Below are 18664 nucleotides of genomic sequence, written 5' to 3'. Positions count from 1 at the left end.
TAACATATGTTTAGAAATATATGTTACGTTTTTCTAAAACATGTGAAAGTCTCAAATAATTAAAAACTTTATGAATTCTGTGACTTTTTAATTGCTTGAAATACAAATAACTGTTTTTACTTTTATTAATATCTTAATTTCCTTTCTGTTTTAAAGCCCAACCTGAATTCCTGAAGCAGCCTACTAATATATATGCTCATGAATCTATGGATATCGTGTTTGAATGTGAAGTCACTGGAAAGCCAACTCCAACTGTGAAGTGGGTCAAGAATGGGGATATGGTTATCCCAAGTGATTACTTTAAGATTGTAGTAAGTATCTTTCAAAGAAACTTAGCTCTGAAACCTTTAAGTCTCTTTAAATGTAGTCACCAAGAGATCTGTTATCCATATACATGAACTGGTATATTATGATGAACATAGAAAAATTCACTTAGAATATAATCTTTTCATTAGCTGATGAGAAACCTAGCCCAGAAATGTTTTGGTAGCTCACATACAATCACAGAGGAAACCAGTGTTCGAACTCAGCCTGAAATTCATGTTCCCTGATCCACAGTCTAGTCTTCCAACTCAGACATACTAGCATTTGTAAATACAGCCTGCACCACCTTCTGGGTAATGATTATCCTGTGTGTGTATTCACATGTCCCAGTTGTCTTAATAGCTCTTTAGTCAAGGAGCAGAAATCTGTCCTTGTTATACTGATGCTCAGGCCCTTCAAAATAAGTATACCCAGTGTTGGGCAGTTGTTGTGAAAATAGACATAAAGATTCTTTTAAAAAGTAAAGCAAAAGTAATTAATTAGCCTTAATCTATTAAGAAGACTCAGCCATTTCTGCTTTTTACTTCATAGATATATAGTAAATGCTGGTAAAGAATCCACTTGCAATGCAGGAGACCTGGGTTCAATCCCTGGGTTGGGAAGATCCCCTGGAGAAGGGACCGGCTACCCACTCCAATATTCTGTCCTAGAGAATTCCATGGACTGTATAGTCCTGGGATCACAAAAAGTCGGACACAACTGAGCGACTTTAACTTTCACTTTAGTAAATATCCACTATTACTATTATCATTATCTAATATCCTTATAAGAGCATTATCTAGGTTTTAAAATGATATATCTTAAGATGCATATATGATATTCATAGACATAATCAGAAGTAATTATAGTTGTTAAAGACTTAATGTTTAATTACAAATTCCTCACATAAGTAATTCATTCTTCATAGGAATACAGTTTCTATTTTTAAAATGCATAATGTTACAAAAAAGTAATTCACAAGTATTTAATCCTAATTAAAAAGCAGTATGTTACAGTTAACTTAGCATTTTACTCTTTATCATTATTTTCATCCTATTATAAAAAATCTTAAACTTATGTTGTATTATATCAATAGCAATAATAATAGCTGACATTCATATGGTACTTGATAGTTTAAGAAAAACCTTTATATCAGTTCAGTTCAGTCACTCAGGCGTGTCCGACTCTTTGCGACCCCATGGCCACAGGACTAGAAAAAGTCAGTTTTCGTTCCAATCCCAAAGAAAGGCAATGCCAAAGAATGCTCAAACTACCACACAGTTGCACTCATCTCACATGCTAGTAAAGTAAAACTTTTATATAGGGGGGGTTCTAATCTGTTATAATGATAGATATTAGAAATAATTTTAAGAAAGTACCTTGAATTCACAAATTCAGACTTTCGCTATGGTGACATAGTATTGCATGCCAGATATTCCACCAAGCAAAGGTATAAGTTTGCATACATTGCAGACATGCCTTTCTATAAGGATTGAATTCTTAATTGTTGATGATAGTGCTTCCTTTTCTAGTCAGTTAAGTCAGTACCTTGTCATTAAAATTGAGTCAACATGTTCATAGGTAAATAATATTCAGTATATGAATCATATAATTGTATTTGTTTTTTTTCTCTCCAGAAAGAGCATATCCTTGAGATCTGAACTAATGTTCATGAGTTGAATCATAAAATTTTATTTTTTTCTTCCTCAGAAGGAACATAATCTTCAAGTTTTGGGTCTGGTGAAATCAGATGAAGGGTTCTATCAATGCATTGCTGAAAATGATATTGGAAATGCACAAGCTGGAGCCCAGCTGATAATTCTTGAACATGGTAAGAGGGGCTGAGTTAGTAAGATGAGAGAGACTGACTGTGTGTGAAGAGCTCATACCTATCACAGGACCTATCACTCCAGGATACCTAGTGATTAATAAACTGTTTATAAAGGCTAATATATGACATAACTAAGAGAGAAAAAATAGCCGTCTAAATTAGTTTTTTAAGTGAGAAACACAGTTTTGGATAATGTTGCAAAGAAATTGGTATTAAGAAAAGAAAAACTGAACATTTATAGTCTTACACAATAAATGGATACTCTTCAGATTTAATCTTATTTAATCTTACAAATATATTTCTAATCTATTAAAGTAGAAGAACTTTAATGTTTATTTTGCAGTGAATTTTTCTTTAATTTTTCCAAAGTAAAAATTTACTTGCCTTTTCTGATTTTCACACACCCAAAAAATACTTACTAAAAATTCAGACAACATTGAGAAGTACAAAGGGGAGAAAAAACTTATTTTGTATCAGTCAGGGTCAGTTCTAGGGAAACTGCAAAGTAATTTCAATTAAAACCAATTTAAAAAATTGAATATTGTTTAGTAAAAATCTGTTAACGATAACAGGGGATTGAAGTACCAAGGAATTGGCTAGTAAGAAGTAAAAAGAATTCTAATGAATATAAAAGAATGGCAGACATAGGAGCAGCCACAACCCAAAGGTCTGAGAATGTTCAGGAAGAGGCCTCTCCCCGGGCTGATCCAGACCATGTTGGAGAGGATGTGGCCATGGTGTAATGGGTGATGGAGAAATAGCCATGCTCCCGTCCCACAGAAGCTTGCTAAAAGCCTGCTGTCTAGTGTGCTGAGGAAAAATTGTTCACAAGGAGATGTCTCAGTGAAGGCATTCTGCTTAAAAAACAAAGAATACACCAGCAGAGTTGGAGTACTGAAGGAAGCTACTCACCAGCACTCGGTACTGATAAGGTTTTAACACATGTCAGCTGGAAAAAGGAGAAATAATGTAAAGGGCTCAGCTTCATTTTTGCAGAGCAGGCAATAAAGTATGAATGTGGAGCTTAAATAGTAAATTGATTACAGGCACATGCTTTAATCCCTGCCATCTAGGAGTACTGGGTATAAGCATGCATAGATGTGTATATGGTTTTGTAACCTGTTTTCTTGCAACAGCATGCTTTGGACATGTTTCCATATCATTGAATATAGATCTGCATAAACATTTTTCATTGTTGAATAGTATATATGCACTTTGTTTTATATAAACGATTCCCTATTGGTTAATATTTAAATGGTTTCCTGTTTTTTACTATGATGAACAAGGCTATGCTAAACTTCCTTATATGATTATTTTCTCATACTAAATTATTAGAAGTTGAATTGTTGGATGACACTTTTATGTGAACTTGATAAGGGTAACTGTTGAGTATACGATTTGTTTTAGCAGGAAAAGTATTTTTCATTTTGTGCATTTCTCAAGGATGCATAAGGAAGAGCTGCTTTAGACATCTGATTTGATATCTGAGTCAAATTTAAGTCCAGGTTCCATTGTGGTCAGGAAAGCTCGTTGGCAAAGATGGCATCTACTCTGGCTTTTCACTCAAATAGCATATAGGATTTTTATATACTGTTTTGAGATGGGGACAACAGAGGATGAGATGGTTGGATGGCATCACCAACTCAATAGACATGAGTTTGAGCAAGCTCCAGGAGTTGGTGATGAACAGGGAAGCCTGGCGTGCTGCAGCCCATGGAATCGCAAAGAGTCAGACATGACTGAGCAGCTGAACTGAACTGACCTCTGTTTTATCCTTTTTGAAACAAGCTTTCAAAAACAGACATTTTGTGAGCTACTGAAAATTTTTAGTGACCTTGTCAGGTATACATTAAGGATGCATGGATTCCAAGAAGGAGAGTAAATGTCTCGTTATTATTTTTGGTATTTTAATTTGTGAGGTAAATATTTCTGTGGAAAATGAAAAGAGATTATAACAGTTTATAAAATCTTATTTCTGCCTTTCTGAAGTCTTTGATATTGTAAGGGATGTGAGAGATGTGCATGACTTGAATACCCAGTCCATAATAATTCCAATAAGGGAGCATACAGTTTAGGAGAGAGGAATTCTGTGTGAACAGGGAGGTTTTTCATGTAACGTGTTCCCTTTGTAATAGACTTCAGATGATAGGACCAGATGTTAAAAAGAGGACCTGGCTCAATATGGAAACAGAATAATTAGAGTATCTGTTCCTATAAAAAGGTGGCATGTTGAGGCAGAACAGGATCAGATTAATTATGGCGTTGGTTATAAACAATCAAAGCAATTCTGTGATAAGAGAGTCTAATGATAAAGTCAGATTTAATTAGAAGACAGTGGCCGAAGAAATATTGTTATAAGGCCATGAGGAAATAATAAGTACTTGTACTAGAGAAATAGAATCCTAATAAAGAGATGGTAGTATCTAATTCAGACTTTATCAACTGATTGGATGTAAAACATTATTATAGAGGAATCAAGTATACTTCTAAGGTTTTATTTGGGTGACTGAAAAAATGATCATGCCTTTACAAAAATAGAAGAAGAAATGTAATCAAAGTGGAAGGAAACTTCTACTCAAGCTGTAAAGAATGTATTTAGAACGTACCACCCTCACCTATGATCAAAAGCTGGATCATCTACAAAACCATAATTTCTGTGAGCCCATCAGAGAGCTGAACTTGCGAAAAAACCAAGTAACCTAAATTGCAAAGAATTAGACAACCCTCCTCTCCCAAAGAATGGGTCATGAATTGTTTCACCTTTGGTAGAACATGAGAGAAAGAGATGGCTGCCATAGAAATGCATAAGAAGAAATTAACTAAAATTTTAACAGAATTTTGAAGACTAAGTATGGCCTAGTTTGGAATCATTGGGGGCCTCAGATAAAAGGGGTGTTCACACTTGCCTGCAAATATATTTCACTGGGGCTTCAGAGGATGTTCAGTGTTAAGACTGAGGACAAGGTAGAGAACTCGAAAAAAGTCATTTTGGTGGAGTAAAGGTGAAGGAGGTGATCTGTGGATGCTAGGAGACAGGTACAAAGCCCCTCCCATTTACTCAGACTCCCTTAAGCCTCCAACAAGTAGGGCAGGGGGCAGAAAAACTTATTTCATAAATTACTGGAAGGACATTAGAAGCAAAGCTACTCTGCTTCTTGGGGGAGGAACGTCTGGTCCGTAGGACACAGGCAAAGACTGCTGCTGTGGAAGGGTAGAAGAGAAAACCCTTTACCTCTGAAAGAAGTGCATAAAACTACTTTGGGCCCTATGATCCTACACCAATAGCTAGGAGAGGTATTTACTACTGAAAGAAGAATAGGGAACTATCACTAAAGACCAACACAAATACAAAGCAGATTCAGCCAGAAGAGGCACCAGGCCTATCTAATATTGAGGCTGTATTGTGTGCTCAGTTGCTGAGTTGTCTCTGACTCTCTGCAGCCCACAGGCTCCTCTGTCCATGGGATTCCCCAGGCAAGAATACTGCAGTGAGTTGCATGCCCTCCTCCAGGGGATCTTCCCAACCCAGGGATTGAACCCACATCTTCTGCTTGGCAGGTGGATTCTTTACCATTTTGCCACCTGAGAAGCACCCATATTATACTTGCTCTTAGCCAAAATTGTATTAGAACAACCGAAAATCCCACCTTCCCCAACCATGACCTTATCACCAAGTAACAGATATATTTAATGGTCAGGAGCTCATTCTTATTTCTGCCTTAAACCACCACTATTTTCTGTGGACTTACACCTCAATGTCTTATGTTATCTACTTAAAGATAGGATTTATCCCCTTACTGGTTTTTGCTTCTTACCAGTTCCAGTTACTTAAGTTATTTCTAATAGAACCTGCGTCTATCCTGCTGATTTTTAAAACACTTCTCTCTAATCTCAAGCTTATGTATATCATTTTAAAAATATGGTAGTCTAAAAGAATCTGGGAAAGGGAACTTATATAGAAAAAATAACACTTCACAATTCTTGAATGTATGAAAAAGTGAAATATAAAATCAGTGTAGGTTGAAGGATAATACATTATATGGCATAAACAATTTGTTAGTGATTTGGAAAGAAAGAAACTATACATTTACCTTATATCAATGAAATAGAGTTAAAATTTAAATTAAATCCATTAAAATGTTGAAAGATGATAGAGTCCCACCATTTACAGTACACCAGGATTTGTTAATTCATTCACCAGTTAATAAGCATTTAGATTCTAATCTATCATAATTTAACTTATAAAAGAAATGAAAGAATACAGATGGAAAAATTTGGTGTCTCAGGATATAAAAATTTAAATGTTTTATATGTAAAGTGGCTCAGACGGTAAAGCGTCTGCCTGCAATGCGGCAGACCTGGGTTCGATCCCTGGGTTGGGAAGATCCCCTAGAGAAGGAAGTGGCAACCCACTCCAGTACTCTTGCCTAGAAAATTCCATGGATGGAGGAGCCTGGTGGGCTATAGTCCATGGGGTCACAAAGAGTCGGACGCAACTGAGCGACTTCACTTTAAGAAATGTGAAGCGTACATAAAACTGTAAGCTACATGTAAAGTATGAGAAATACTTTAACTAAAGAGGACAAGCTAGGGAAGAATATAAGAATTACATAAATTTGGGTGGATGGTATCACCAACTGAATGGACATGAGTTTGGGTAAACTCCGAGAGTTGGTGATGGACAGGGAGGCCTGGTGTGCTGCGGTTCATGGGGTTGCAGAGAGTCGGACACGACTGAGCGACTGAACTGAACTGAGTGTTGTGAATGTAACAGGAATGCTCACAAATGGGTATGATTAAGTGACTAGCATAAGCATATAATTCACAATATGGCAAAGAAAGATAGTTTCTAAACATGACAAAGGTTTCACCTCATGTGAAGATATAAAATTAAATCACTTTTGGTGATATGCCATTTTTACCTAATAAAGATTTTATATATTTTAATGAACATTCACTATAATGTTCATTTATTATGACTGGTTAGGGTGATTATGTTTGTGTCTTTCACCCTCAGTGAAAATGTAAATTGTTACATCATTTACTAAATCCATTTGGACAATTATCTTAAAAATTACTGACTCAACCCTTTAATTGTTGTTTTAGGATTTTTCTCTAAGGAAGGAATCAGAGATTAGGACAAGAACTATTAATATCAGCACTAGTAATTAAAAGAGAAAAAGGTAGGGATACAGAGAAAAGAGTTAGGAAATGACTTGCATATCCCAAAATGGAGGAAATAGTTAAAATAAGTATAGTATACCAACTTATGATGGAAAAGTTATTTGGCCATTAAAAACCATGTCTTTGAACAGTCTTTACTGATACCAGGAAAATCTTGGTCAAATGGTAAAGTACAAAATAATATATATCAAATAATCTAAATTTAGTTGAAAAGATTAATATGTTACACATTTAGACATTCCCACACCAAAATGTTAACAGTGGTTATCTTTGGGTAGTGATATTTTCTCAGTCTTCTAAAATAGCTCTATATTACTTTTATAATTAGTAAGTCTTTTTTTTAATATATAGCAAAGCCATCTTTCAGTCAGTGCTGCAGTTTAGAAAAGATACCAAATACATAATATTGAGAACTTTACCAAAAACATCATGGATAGCAGTTAAGAATTGCAAATAATGCCCTTCACAAGAGAGCTGGGCTGTGTGGCAGGAAGTAAACAGCAAATTCTGGTAAACCTCATTGATAACCTTTGATTTAGTGGAACAAGGACCAGAAACTCAAGTAGCCTGCGGGAGAAGGGTAGAGTCTGACCCACTTGGAACTTTTCCCTTTGTGTTCATAGCATTGTGAATCTCCGTGAGCATATATTCTGCTGCTGCTAAGTCACTTCAGTTGTGTCCGACTCTGTGCGACAGCCCACCAGGCTCCCCCGTCCCTGGGATTCTCAAGGCAAGAACACTGGAGTGGGTTGCCATTTCATTCTCCAATACAGGTTCAGTTCATATATATAGTATTTCCCAAATCTATTTGGCCATGAATTTCTTTTTTTAAGTAGACCCATTGATATCTTAAAAGGTGCAATTTGGGAATCATCGTTGTAGAGGTATTCAAAGGAGGATGGACAAGATTAAAGTTGGTAAATAGTGGCCCACAGGCCATATCCAGCCAGCCCCCTGGTTTTATGTATAAAGTTTTATTGGACACAGCCACAGACATTTGTTCACAGATTGTCTGTCCAGTCTGTAAAAAATTTTGACTCTATAATGGCAAAAGTGAGTAGTTTAGACTGAGACCATATGTCCCACAAAACCTAAAACATTAACTCTCTGGCCCTTAAAAAAAAAATTGCCAGGCATTCTACTCTGATAATGTATCTTTTGGCCCTGATAGTTTGTGAGGGTCAGTGAAAGTCTGTGTCACTCAAAATTTTTTAAATTTAAAGAAATTTGGGTAGGTAGGGAAAAGCAGAAAAGGGGCAGGAGGTTGAGGATTAAAGGACAAGAGAAAAAAGTCAGACTTGGTATGTAAATAACTAGAAGATCCACAATGGTGACTAATTCCAAGGAGGACCTGTGATGGAGATCTACGAACTGCAGAGCGTCACTGCTACCTCTGAGACACTTCGGCACTAGAAACACCAGGGAGTAAATTATGGAAAGTGGAAACTTGTTGTGATGGTGCTTATCTTCCTTGTTTAAAAGTAACGTGACCAACCTAGATAGCATATTGAAAAGCAGAGACGTTACTTTGGCAACAAAGGTCCATCTAGTCAAGGCTATGATTTTCCAGCGGTCATGTATGGATGTGAGAATTGGACTGTGAAGAAAGCCGAACGCCGAAGAATTGATGCTTTTGAACTGTGGTGTTGGAGAAGACTCTTGAGAGTCCCTTGGAATGCAAGAAGATCCAACCAGCCCATTCTGAAGGAGATCAGCCCTCGGTGTTCTTTGGAAGGAATGATGCTAAAGCTGAAACTCCGGTACTTTGGCCACCTCATGCAAAGAGTTGACTCTTTGGAAAAGACTCTGATGCTGGGAGGGATTGGGGACAGGAGGAGAAGGGGACGACCGAGGATGAGATGGCTGGATAACATCACCGACTCGATGGATGTGAGTTTGAGTGAACTTTGGTAGTTGGTGATGGACAGTGAGGCCTGGCATGCTGCAATTCATGGGGTCGCAAAGAGTCTTGCACGACGGAGCGACTGAACTGAACTGAAAGTATTTGAGTGTCTTTGACACAAAGTCTTATTTTTGTAAAAGGAATTTTCCGATTCTCCTTGGAAGTATGTAGCTGTAAATCCTGACCATCAAGCTGTTGGCTAGTGCTTGGATGCAGGAAGGTACTTTCAAGTACCCACAGTTGGGCTGTGATATAATTGGATAGCATGATTTTTAAGTAAATTATCACCTGTGAACATTAAATGAAATTTCATAATTATAGTTAAAATATATGAAACATCTGTGCAATAACACTAGGAAACAGTTTCTAATCAAATTGGGAAGTATTATTTGAGAATGAGTATGTCTCAAACATACTTCCTTTCCAGCCCTGCAGCTTTATTGAGACATAATTAACATAAAACATTGTGTAAGTTTAAGGTGAACACTGAGTGTACAATGTGATGATTTGATGCATGTATATATATATATTGCAAAATGTTTACCACCAATAAGGTTAGTTAACACATGCTTTTGTTGTTATGGTGCAAACATTAAAGTTCAGTATTCATAGCCACTTTCAAGTATCCACTACAGAATTATTAACTATAGCCAACATGTTGTACATTACATCCCTAGAACTTACAACTCTTAAACCAGAAGTTTATACTCTTGGACTTCTCCCCATTTCCCCATCTCCCAGCGTCTCCCCATTTCTTCCATCCCTCAACCCCTGGCAACCACCATACTGTTCTCTTGTTTCTCTGAGTTACATGTCAGACATACTTCCTTAATATTAAACATTTAAAATGTAATTTTTAGTGTTAACACATGCATTTTTGGAACAGTATTTCTTGATTTTAGAAGATTGTGGCTTTAAAACTATTTAACACGGCAGTATTATTTGCTGCTAGTTCAAATTATTGCATTTTATGCTAATATACTTTGTTTTATAATGTTTGAATTATTTTTTAAGTATTAGCATATAAATTATTGCAAGTATGAGTAGTAAGAAACAAGGTAAAATGTGTTTTTGTATGTTAACTTTTTATTACCCTTTCTTCCTGTCAGTTGGAATTTAAAAATAGATTCCAAAACTATCATGTAAGGCTAAAATGTAAAAACACAAATGTAATTTTTCTCTGTACATTCATTCATGTCAAATCTGATAATTGGCAGTTTTTTAGTTCCAGTAAGGGAAGGTGGATTGATGAAAAGGGAGTAATGTGAACTTGTTTTTAGTAAAGGAAATTCATACTTTACCACCTCATTAAATGACTTCTAGGATATTATGGCCGTGGGAGATAAGGATACATACTGAATTTTACTTTTTTTTTTTTTTAACAGAAGCATTTGTAAAAAATTCCATTTTGTATCTGAGGTAAATATTGAATAGTAGAAGTTCTGGAATAAGTGACTCATGACCTGGCATGATTAAAAGTTGGCTAGATAGCAGGAAGTTTTTAGTCATTAGTGGAATATTTTAAATCTGATGCACTAGAATGTATAATAGTTTGGTGTTGATTTTAATTAAAAGATAAATTCCAGTTAGTTTTTTGCTTTTTTTGTACTAGTAATTATGGGCTTCCCTAGTGGCTCAGTGGTTAAGATTCTGCCTGCCAATGTAGGAGACATGGGTTTGATCCATGGGTCAGGAAAATCCCCTGGAGAAGGAAATGGCAACCCACTCCAGTATTAGTGGCCTGGAAAATCCCATGGACAGAGGAGCCTGGAGCGCTACTGTCCATGGGATCACAAAAGAGTTGGACACAACTTAGTGACTAAACAACAGCAACAACTAGTAATTATAACTTTAAGAAAACTCTAAACTCAAGATAGCTATGTTGAAATTTGACTTCTTAACATGAATTCCATGTCTAGGAGCTTTCTAATATTGAAAATGCATCTAATGTCAATTCCTGGGATCTGGTTCTTATCTGGCATTAAATTGCTGAGTGATTGGACCAGGTACTGAAATTCTGTGATTTTTAAATTTTATATATAGTTAAGGAATTAAATGATCTGAGGTCCTGCATCACTCAAATAATCTATTAAATGCAGTTTTAGAAATAGATGCATTAAATATAAGGTGCTTTTCAAGACACCTTTTCTGTCTGCTGCTGCTGCTGCTAAGTCACTTCCGTCATGTCCGACTCTGTGTGACCCCATAGATGGCAGCCCACCAGGCTCCCCCGTCCCTGGGATTCTCCAGGCAAGAACACTGGAGTGGGTTGCCATTTCCTTCTCCGATGCATGAAAATGAAAAGTGCAAGTGAAGTCGCTCAGTTGTGTCCGACCCTCAGCAGCCCCATGGACTGTGGCCTTCCAGGCTCCTCCGCCAATGTGATTTTCCAGGCAAGAGTACTGGGGTGGGGCGCCATTGCCTTCTCCAGTAAGTGCTCTAAGGTAGTAGTAATTTGAAAGAATATGCAAAGGCAAAACTATTGAATGGGAATCCAGTTGTCATTAAAGCAAATCAAAGTGATATAAAAGGCTAACTTCATGAAGCAAATTTTGAGGATTTTTTTTTAAGAGACAACAAAAATCCATTCAATATTCAGTTATATCATTAAAATTTGTAAAATAAGAGAAAAGATCTGTGTGACCAGATTGCAAGATATTTGAAATAAAACTAAGCTTGGCGTGAAAGTAGATGAACATAATACATGTTCATGATCACAACTTAGAATGCATAATTGACTGAAATAAAAGCAAATGGACTTTTCTTTTCATCCTTCCCCAGTCTCACTTTCTAGAGATAGCCCTTGTTAACAGACATTGTATATGTGTTTATTCATTCAGTAAATATTTGTTGAACAGAATTCTGTATGTGATATAAAATTTTATATGCATTGCACTACATGGTGGGGATTAAATAATCAACAAGCAGATATGATTTTTTGCCCTCATAGTGCTTCTGGTGTATTAACAGAGACAGACCTTAAGCAAATAAATAAACGAAATTAATTCAGCCTTGTGTGTGCTTAAGGAAAATAAAAAGAATGCTCTGATTAAGAGTTATTGAGGGTATATTGAGAGTTACTTTAAATAGGATAGACAGAGGCCTTTCTAATGGGCTGTGCAAGTTGGGACCTAAGCATTACAGTAATCTTCTCTCTCTCTATATATATGTATATATGTGTGTGTGTATGTATATAGATACACACACATTCATGTAAAAGCTTTATGTCTTTTTATTTGCAGATATGAAATCATTTTTTGTGACTTTACCAAATAGTATTTTATGTACATGTCAGTACTTAAAGGTTTACATTTTTTGTTTTAACTTCTCTATTCTCATCAGACTTGAGTGTGAAGAGGCTAGTGTTTTGCATTCTTGATGACAATATAAATTTTTGAAGTGCAATTTAATAATAATTTAGAATTGACATACCCTTTCATCATATAATCCTCTTTATAATTTGTCTTTGGGAAATAGTTACTAAATATTTAAAGATATTTGTGTTCAGTTCAGTTCAATCACTTAGTCGTGTCCGACTCTTTGCGACCCCATGAATTGCAGCACGCCAGGCCTCCCTGTCCATCACCAACTCCTGGAGTTCACCCAAACTCATGTCCATCAAGTTGGTGATGCCATCCAGCCATCTCATCCTGTCGTCCTCTTCTCCTGCCCCCAATCCCTCCCAGCATCAGAGTCTTTTCCAATGAGTCAACTCTTCGTATGAGGTGGCCAAAGTATTGGAGTTTCAGCTTTAGCATCAGTCCTTCCAAAGAACACCCAGGACCGATTTCCTTCAGAATGGACTGGTTGGATCTCCTTGCATTCCAAGGGACTCTCAAGAGTCTTCTCTAACACCACAGTTCAAAAGCATCAATTCTTCGGCGCTCAGCTTTCTTCACAGTCCAATTCTCACATCCATACATGACCACTGGAAAAACCATAGCCTTGACTAGACGGACCTTTGTTGGCAAAGTAATGTCTCTGCTTTTGAATGTGCTATCTATATATTTGTGTTAGACTAGCATAAATTTTGGGCTTCCCTGATAGCTCAGAGGTTAAAGTGTCCGCCTGCAATAATATGGGAGACCTGGGTTCGATCCCTGGGTCGGGAAGATTCCCTGGAGAAGGAAATGGCAACCCACTCCAGTATTCTTGCCTGGAGAATCCCATGGATGGAGGAGCCTGGTGGACTATAGTCTATGGGGTCGCAAAGAGTTGGACACGACTGAGTGACAAACAATCCCATCCAATCGTGCAGCCAATAAGGAGGCTGATTATTAATAAATACATGAATAAAATGTAATACCAGATACCTGTTAATAATGTAGATCTGTATAAGGTAAATAAGGTAGATATGGGGAAATACTCAAGTTATATTACCAGTAAAGCAAGTTGCAGAAAAGATTTGTGGAAGTGGTAGGAGAGAAGGCTTTGGGTTTATGTACGCTTGTATGTGTGGTGGTGGTGGTTTAGTTGCTAAGTCATGTGTGACTCTTACAACCCTGTGGGCAGTAGCCTGCCAGACTCCTCTGTCCTTGGGATTCTCCAGGCAAGAATACTGCAGTATGTTGCCATTTCCTTCTCCAGGGGATCTTCCCCACCCAGGAATTGAACCCACATCAATTCCACATGCAGCGGGATTCTTTTCCACTGAGCCGCCAGGGAAGCCCCAATAGATAGATAGGTTATGGTGGTGGTGTAAGAAAGTTTTAAAAATCTACACAAGAATCTGTTAACTGTGATTATATATGAGGAGTAGGACTGGTAAAATCTAAAGATGAGGTGAGAACAAACAATGTACTATTGTAAGTTTTTGAAAAGCCGAGTAAAAACTATTAGAAATTAAGCTTGGAATATTGCAATCAGGTCTATACATAGTGATTTTGACCCTTTTTAAGTAAAAAAAGTCCTTAGTGTTCAGGGTAGTTTAAAACTTTCTGAGTTTTTATTTCTTGAAAGAAAATGCTGTATGAGAAAAACAGGTTTTTAACAGTTATTTGGCAACTACCTCCAAGTAGCTTATCTTCTTATCTTCAAATATAACATCTTCTATTATAGCATTTTTCCCTTGGAAGGTGAGTCATGTCATATAAATACTAAGACAGTCAGTGTAATTCATTAAAATATTGAAAGCACTTTTGGTAAGCGAGGTATTTTATTGAGGACACATACTGTGTAAATGAAAATTCATAGTTACTAACCCTACTATGTAGTCCATCAGAAAAAGAATGAGAGTTGAGCTGGAGTCTCAGTTAAGTGACTCATCTTGTATCACAAAGCTAGCGAGCATCAAAGTTAGGACTGATAACTAGGTTTTCAGTTTCAAAATTCACTTTTATCTCTTAAGAAAGCTTACTGTTTTAAGACACGAATCATTTGCATTAATTTCAAGTTTGTCTTTTAAATCTTCAGTCTATTGCAGTTACACTTATTGACAAGGTCGGTCAGGTTTATCATTTTGCAAGGATGACCATGAATCTAGTTTCCCAGAGACATTCTAGTTTATGACTGTTGTCCCAGCATAATCATCAAAAGTGCCTTTTGTTCACTCTCAAAGTTATCTGAGTATGGACGATATATTCTATAATCATTCCAATATTTCTAGTGTATTGAATCTGAAAGGTTCTGAACAGTTACTAGGGTAGAGGTTTTTAATTATGAGTGTAAAGAATTACAGTACAAGCTCTGCTGAATGCCAGAGTGCTCCTGTAATTCTGAATGGGAATAAGTGCTATCTGCTGGATTTGACAAACAAGGAAGGCTTCTTGGAGAATATGACATTTAAACTTAGCATAGAAGGATGAATGGAATTTTAAATTGGTCACGTTACACAAAGTGGAAAAAAAGGATGACATTTCAGGTGTGTAAGAAGGCTCAAACTACATTTGAACAGTAGAAAGCAGTGTAGTTTAGCATTCTCAGAAATACAAGATTGTACATCGTAGAAGATGTGTATAAGCCAGATTATTTAATACCAAGTTAAAAGTTTGAAGTCTTTTGATTAGCTGTTATACCCTAGGAATTTTCAAAAGTACATGGTGAAACAATAGCACTTTAGGAGGATTTGGATATTAGAAATACATTGAATGAGTTTAGAGAAGAAAATAATGGCATCTGTGATACTGATTAGGAGAATTTTCTACCAAATCAGATATCATGTTTGAGACCCTCAACTAGGTGCTGACAGTGGAAAAAGAAATTCTTCTTATCCTTCAATGGCTCATATATGGGAAACGTTTATTAAATGGCAGGTAGATATTTCTACAAGGAAAATAGGACATGATTTGTGATTTTTTTTTTATATTTAAGATAAGGAAGCTGAAAAGATAGAAGTTTTGCACTGAATACAGGTAGAGAGATTCTTTGTATAAATCCAAGGTTATGAGCTTAGTTTACTTGGGTTAGGAAGTTTGTCAGCATTTCTGTTGAGTTGTTCTAGACTCTTTGCTACCCTATGGACTATAGCCCGCCAGGCTCCTTGGAATTCTCCAGGCAAGAATACTGGAGTGAATTGGGTTGCCATGCCCTCCTCAAGGGAGCTTCCTAACCTAGGGATCCAGCCAGTATCTCCTGCTTCTCCTGCATTGCAGATGGATTCTTTACGCACTGAGCCACCTCGGAAGCCCTTAGGTAGCTCTGGGGGGTAGAAATAGAATTAAAGTATGATTAGTTTGTTTAACATTTAAACAAACATGACATTTCATCTGTGTCAAAAATCATGAATTTAAGACCAGAACTTGTGAGGTCCAGGTAATAACTTAGTGCCTTAATTATAATTTTTGGCATTTAAAAGTTAAATAGAAGTTTTGCAGGTGACCTTCCTGGACACAAAAATGGATTTAGAGACTATCAGAGAGTAGATTTGAATTTCAATTGATGCTATTATTTTGTTATAAAGAAAGAGTCCATTATGCAGTGCTAAAACACCAGAAGGAAGATAGTATGTTTGAATATCTTTTAATTGGTAGCTATATTTAAAAGATGCTAAATTATACAATAATGTCATAGTTGGCAGAATATCATTTGGGTCTAAAAGACATCACTGACAATCTGGCTGCTTGATTTCATATAATTTCAGTGCTGGATCAGAGTGTATTTCATTTCAGATTTCAGTGTTGTTGAGAATATCTCCCTGTTGATGCATCCTTAAGAGAGAATTAGACATAAAAAGTATAGTCTAATTTGATATGCATTTTGAGAAATGTTTTTCTATAGTGTTAGTATTTTAAATGTCACTACTGACTCATAACTACTATAATGTCCTAATATTTTAGCTGTATGCATATTAAAAAAAAAACAACCGTCTTTGTTCATCACCAACATTACTCTCTGAGATTCCTCTTACAGTTATAGAAAGAAAGAATGTGAAAGACATCTTAGCTGGCTTCTAGTTTGATGACAATTCTCCCTAATATTTAGAGCTCCTCTTCAGTTTACACTCCTCTACACATTTTAGTCGTTGCAGTTTCTTGACAGTTTCTTGTAGTTTCTTGTTAAAGATTCGGATTAGGTACTTCTTGCACACTGTTAACATTTCATACAATCTGAGGAAATAAAAACTGTCAAGAGTTTGGACTTATGAATCTTTAAAAATGCTATGCTGTCTTGGGAAATTGTGACTAGACGTTAGTGTAAATCATTAAGCACACTGGAACAAAGTCAGTTTTCCCTTTTTGTTTAGTCTAAATGGGTAATGAACAGAAATACCTTACACGGTCTGTCTTCCCTTTCCTCTTGGGTTTTGGAATCTTATTTAGGAAACAGCATTTTGATTTAGGATGAAAGGAGAGAAGGCTATCTTTTCTCTGGGCTCACTGCTGTGATTGGTGCGTCATTAGCGACTGGCACACCTTTTTTAATGAGTGCTTTTGATGTCAGGAAAATGTCAGATGATTTCCTTAAAATTGAAAAATCTCTCCCACACACAAGAATGGGAGGAGTGTTTAGTGTTCATTTTGTTTTATAACTTCCTTCAATTGTTTATATAAGTCATTTGTTTAAACCAGCAGTTCACTGCCAGGGCTGCTTAACAGAACATACACCTACTAAAACTTCCAGTAGCATGCCTTCCTCTGGTATCAGGTTAGTTCTGCTCTGCCTTTGGGACTTAGTTCCTCAGAGGAGGAGCTTTGAAGTCTGTGGAAGCATTCACATGCAGCTCTATTCCCTTTCTTTGAAACTGAACACTCAAAATAAGCAGCCTTAGCCAACCATTATTTTGCGCATGTGTTCACATTTATATTGTGCCCCTAACCAGTCTCTTAGCTATTCAGCAGCTGTGCCAGTGGACGTTTCAGGTATTTGGGTAGTTTTTACTTATTTCCTTTTGGAGCGTGTTCTTCTCTCACAACCAGGAAGACCAGTACTGAATTAATACAACTTCATTTGGGCTTCAGACTGTTGGGAACTCCTTTTAGGGTTTTCTGTTCTGCTCCCTTCACCTTCCTTGTATAGCAGTTATATTACATCTGCTGTTCCCTTACTGTTAGCAGATGACTGCATTTCTCAATTCACTGGAATCTGAGATTCCTTTTCTGATATAATTCATGGTTGGTTTTTTGGTGACAGTTCTACGGGTGTTACGTTTACTGGATGTTATGGTTTATAAATATTAGATTAAATCTATTAAGTATGCTTGCAAAATTCTTTAGAGCCTCACTTAATTTTTGTCTACTAAATCTGCCAATTTCTAAGAAAGGTGTGATTGTGGATTTGTTCAACTCTAGTGTTTCTATTATTTGCATTATATATTTAGGAACTATGTTGTTAATACATTAGGAATCATGGCCTAGCTTCCTGGTGGATTACTATGTTTCATGCAGTGTAAGACACCATGGGTTATAAGATGCATCCAGACTTCAGAGACATTAAAATGTAAAAAAAAAAAACCAACTTAAAATTTAGAAAGCATCTTAGAATTTAAAAAGCAAGGTATTTATTTTATCAGCAGGAAACATTCATTTTGCCCTATTTCTTACTGCCTTCAATTATGTTTTGTCCACTGTTGACTTTACTATGCCTGCTTTCTTTTTAACAGCATTGCCTGATAGGTATATTTTCTAATTTTTCATTTTCATACTTTTGTTCTTATTTATCTTATAGTGAAGTGAATTGAAATTTGCTCAGTTGTATCCAACTCTTGGCAACCCCATGGAATTCTCTAGGTCAGAATACTGGAGTCTGTAGCCTTTCCCTTCTCCAGGGGATCTTCCCCACCCAGGGATCAAACCCACGTCTCCTGCATTGCAGGTGGATTCTTTACCAGCTGAGCCGCAAGGGAAACCACCCCCCCTTTTTTTTTTAATTTTATGGTTATTGGCTATAGACCTAGCTTTACACTTACTGTCTTTATGTCCTTATAAGTCCTGCCAATCCACCTTAATTTGTTTCTATTTATCAAGTAGTTATCCTTGAAATTTGACATACATATCCACCCATGTTTT

The 18664-nt window shown here is 36.5% G+C and overlaps 1 protein-coding gene across 4 annotated transcripts in view; it reads left to right on the top strand.

Annotated features, from left to right (window-relative positions):
- The window catches only part of NEO1 (neogenin 1), a 232601-nt gene that overhangs the window by 127721 nt on the left and 86216 nt on the right, over positions 1–18664 (top strand). For all 4 annotated transcript variants that reach the window (XM_068963727.1, XM_068963728.1, XM_068963726.1 and 1 more), the window contains exons 6-7: positions 157–311; positions 2014–2134. In XM_068963727.1, coding sequence (XP_068819828.1) covers positions 157–311; positions 2014–2134 — 276 coding nt within the window. The remainder of the gene's footprint in view (positions 1–156; positions 312–2013; positions 2135–18664) is intronic.

This window comes from Capricornis sumatraensis, chromosome 2 (assembly GCF_032405125.1).
Source record: "Capricornis sumatraensis isolate serow.1 chromosome 2, serow.2, whole genome shotgun sequence".
Taxonomy (NCBI): Eukaryota; Metazoa; Chordata; class Mammalia; order Artiodactyla; family Bovidae; genus Capricornis; species Capricornis sumatraensis.
This window is presented reverse-complemented; position numbering and strand designations above follow the sequence as displayed.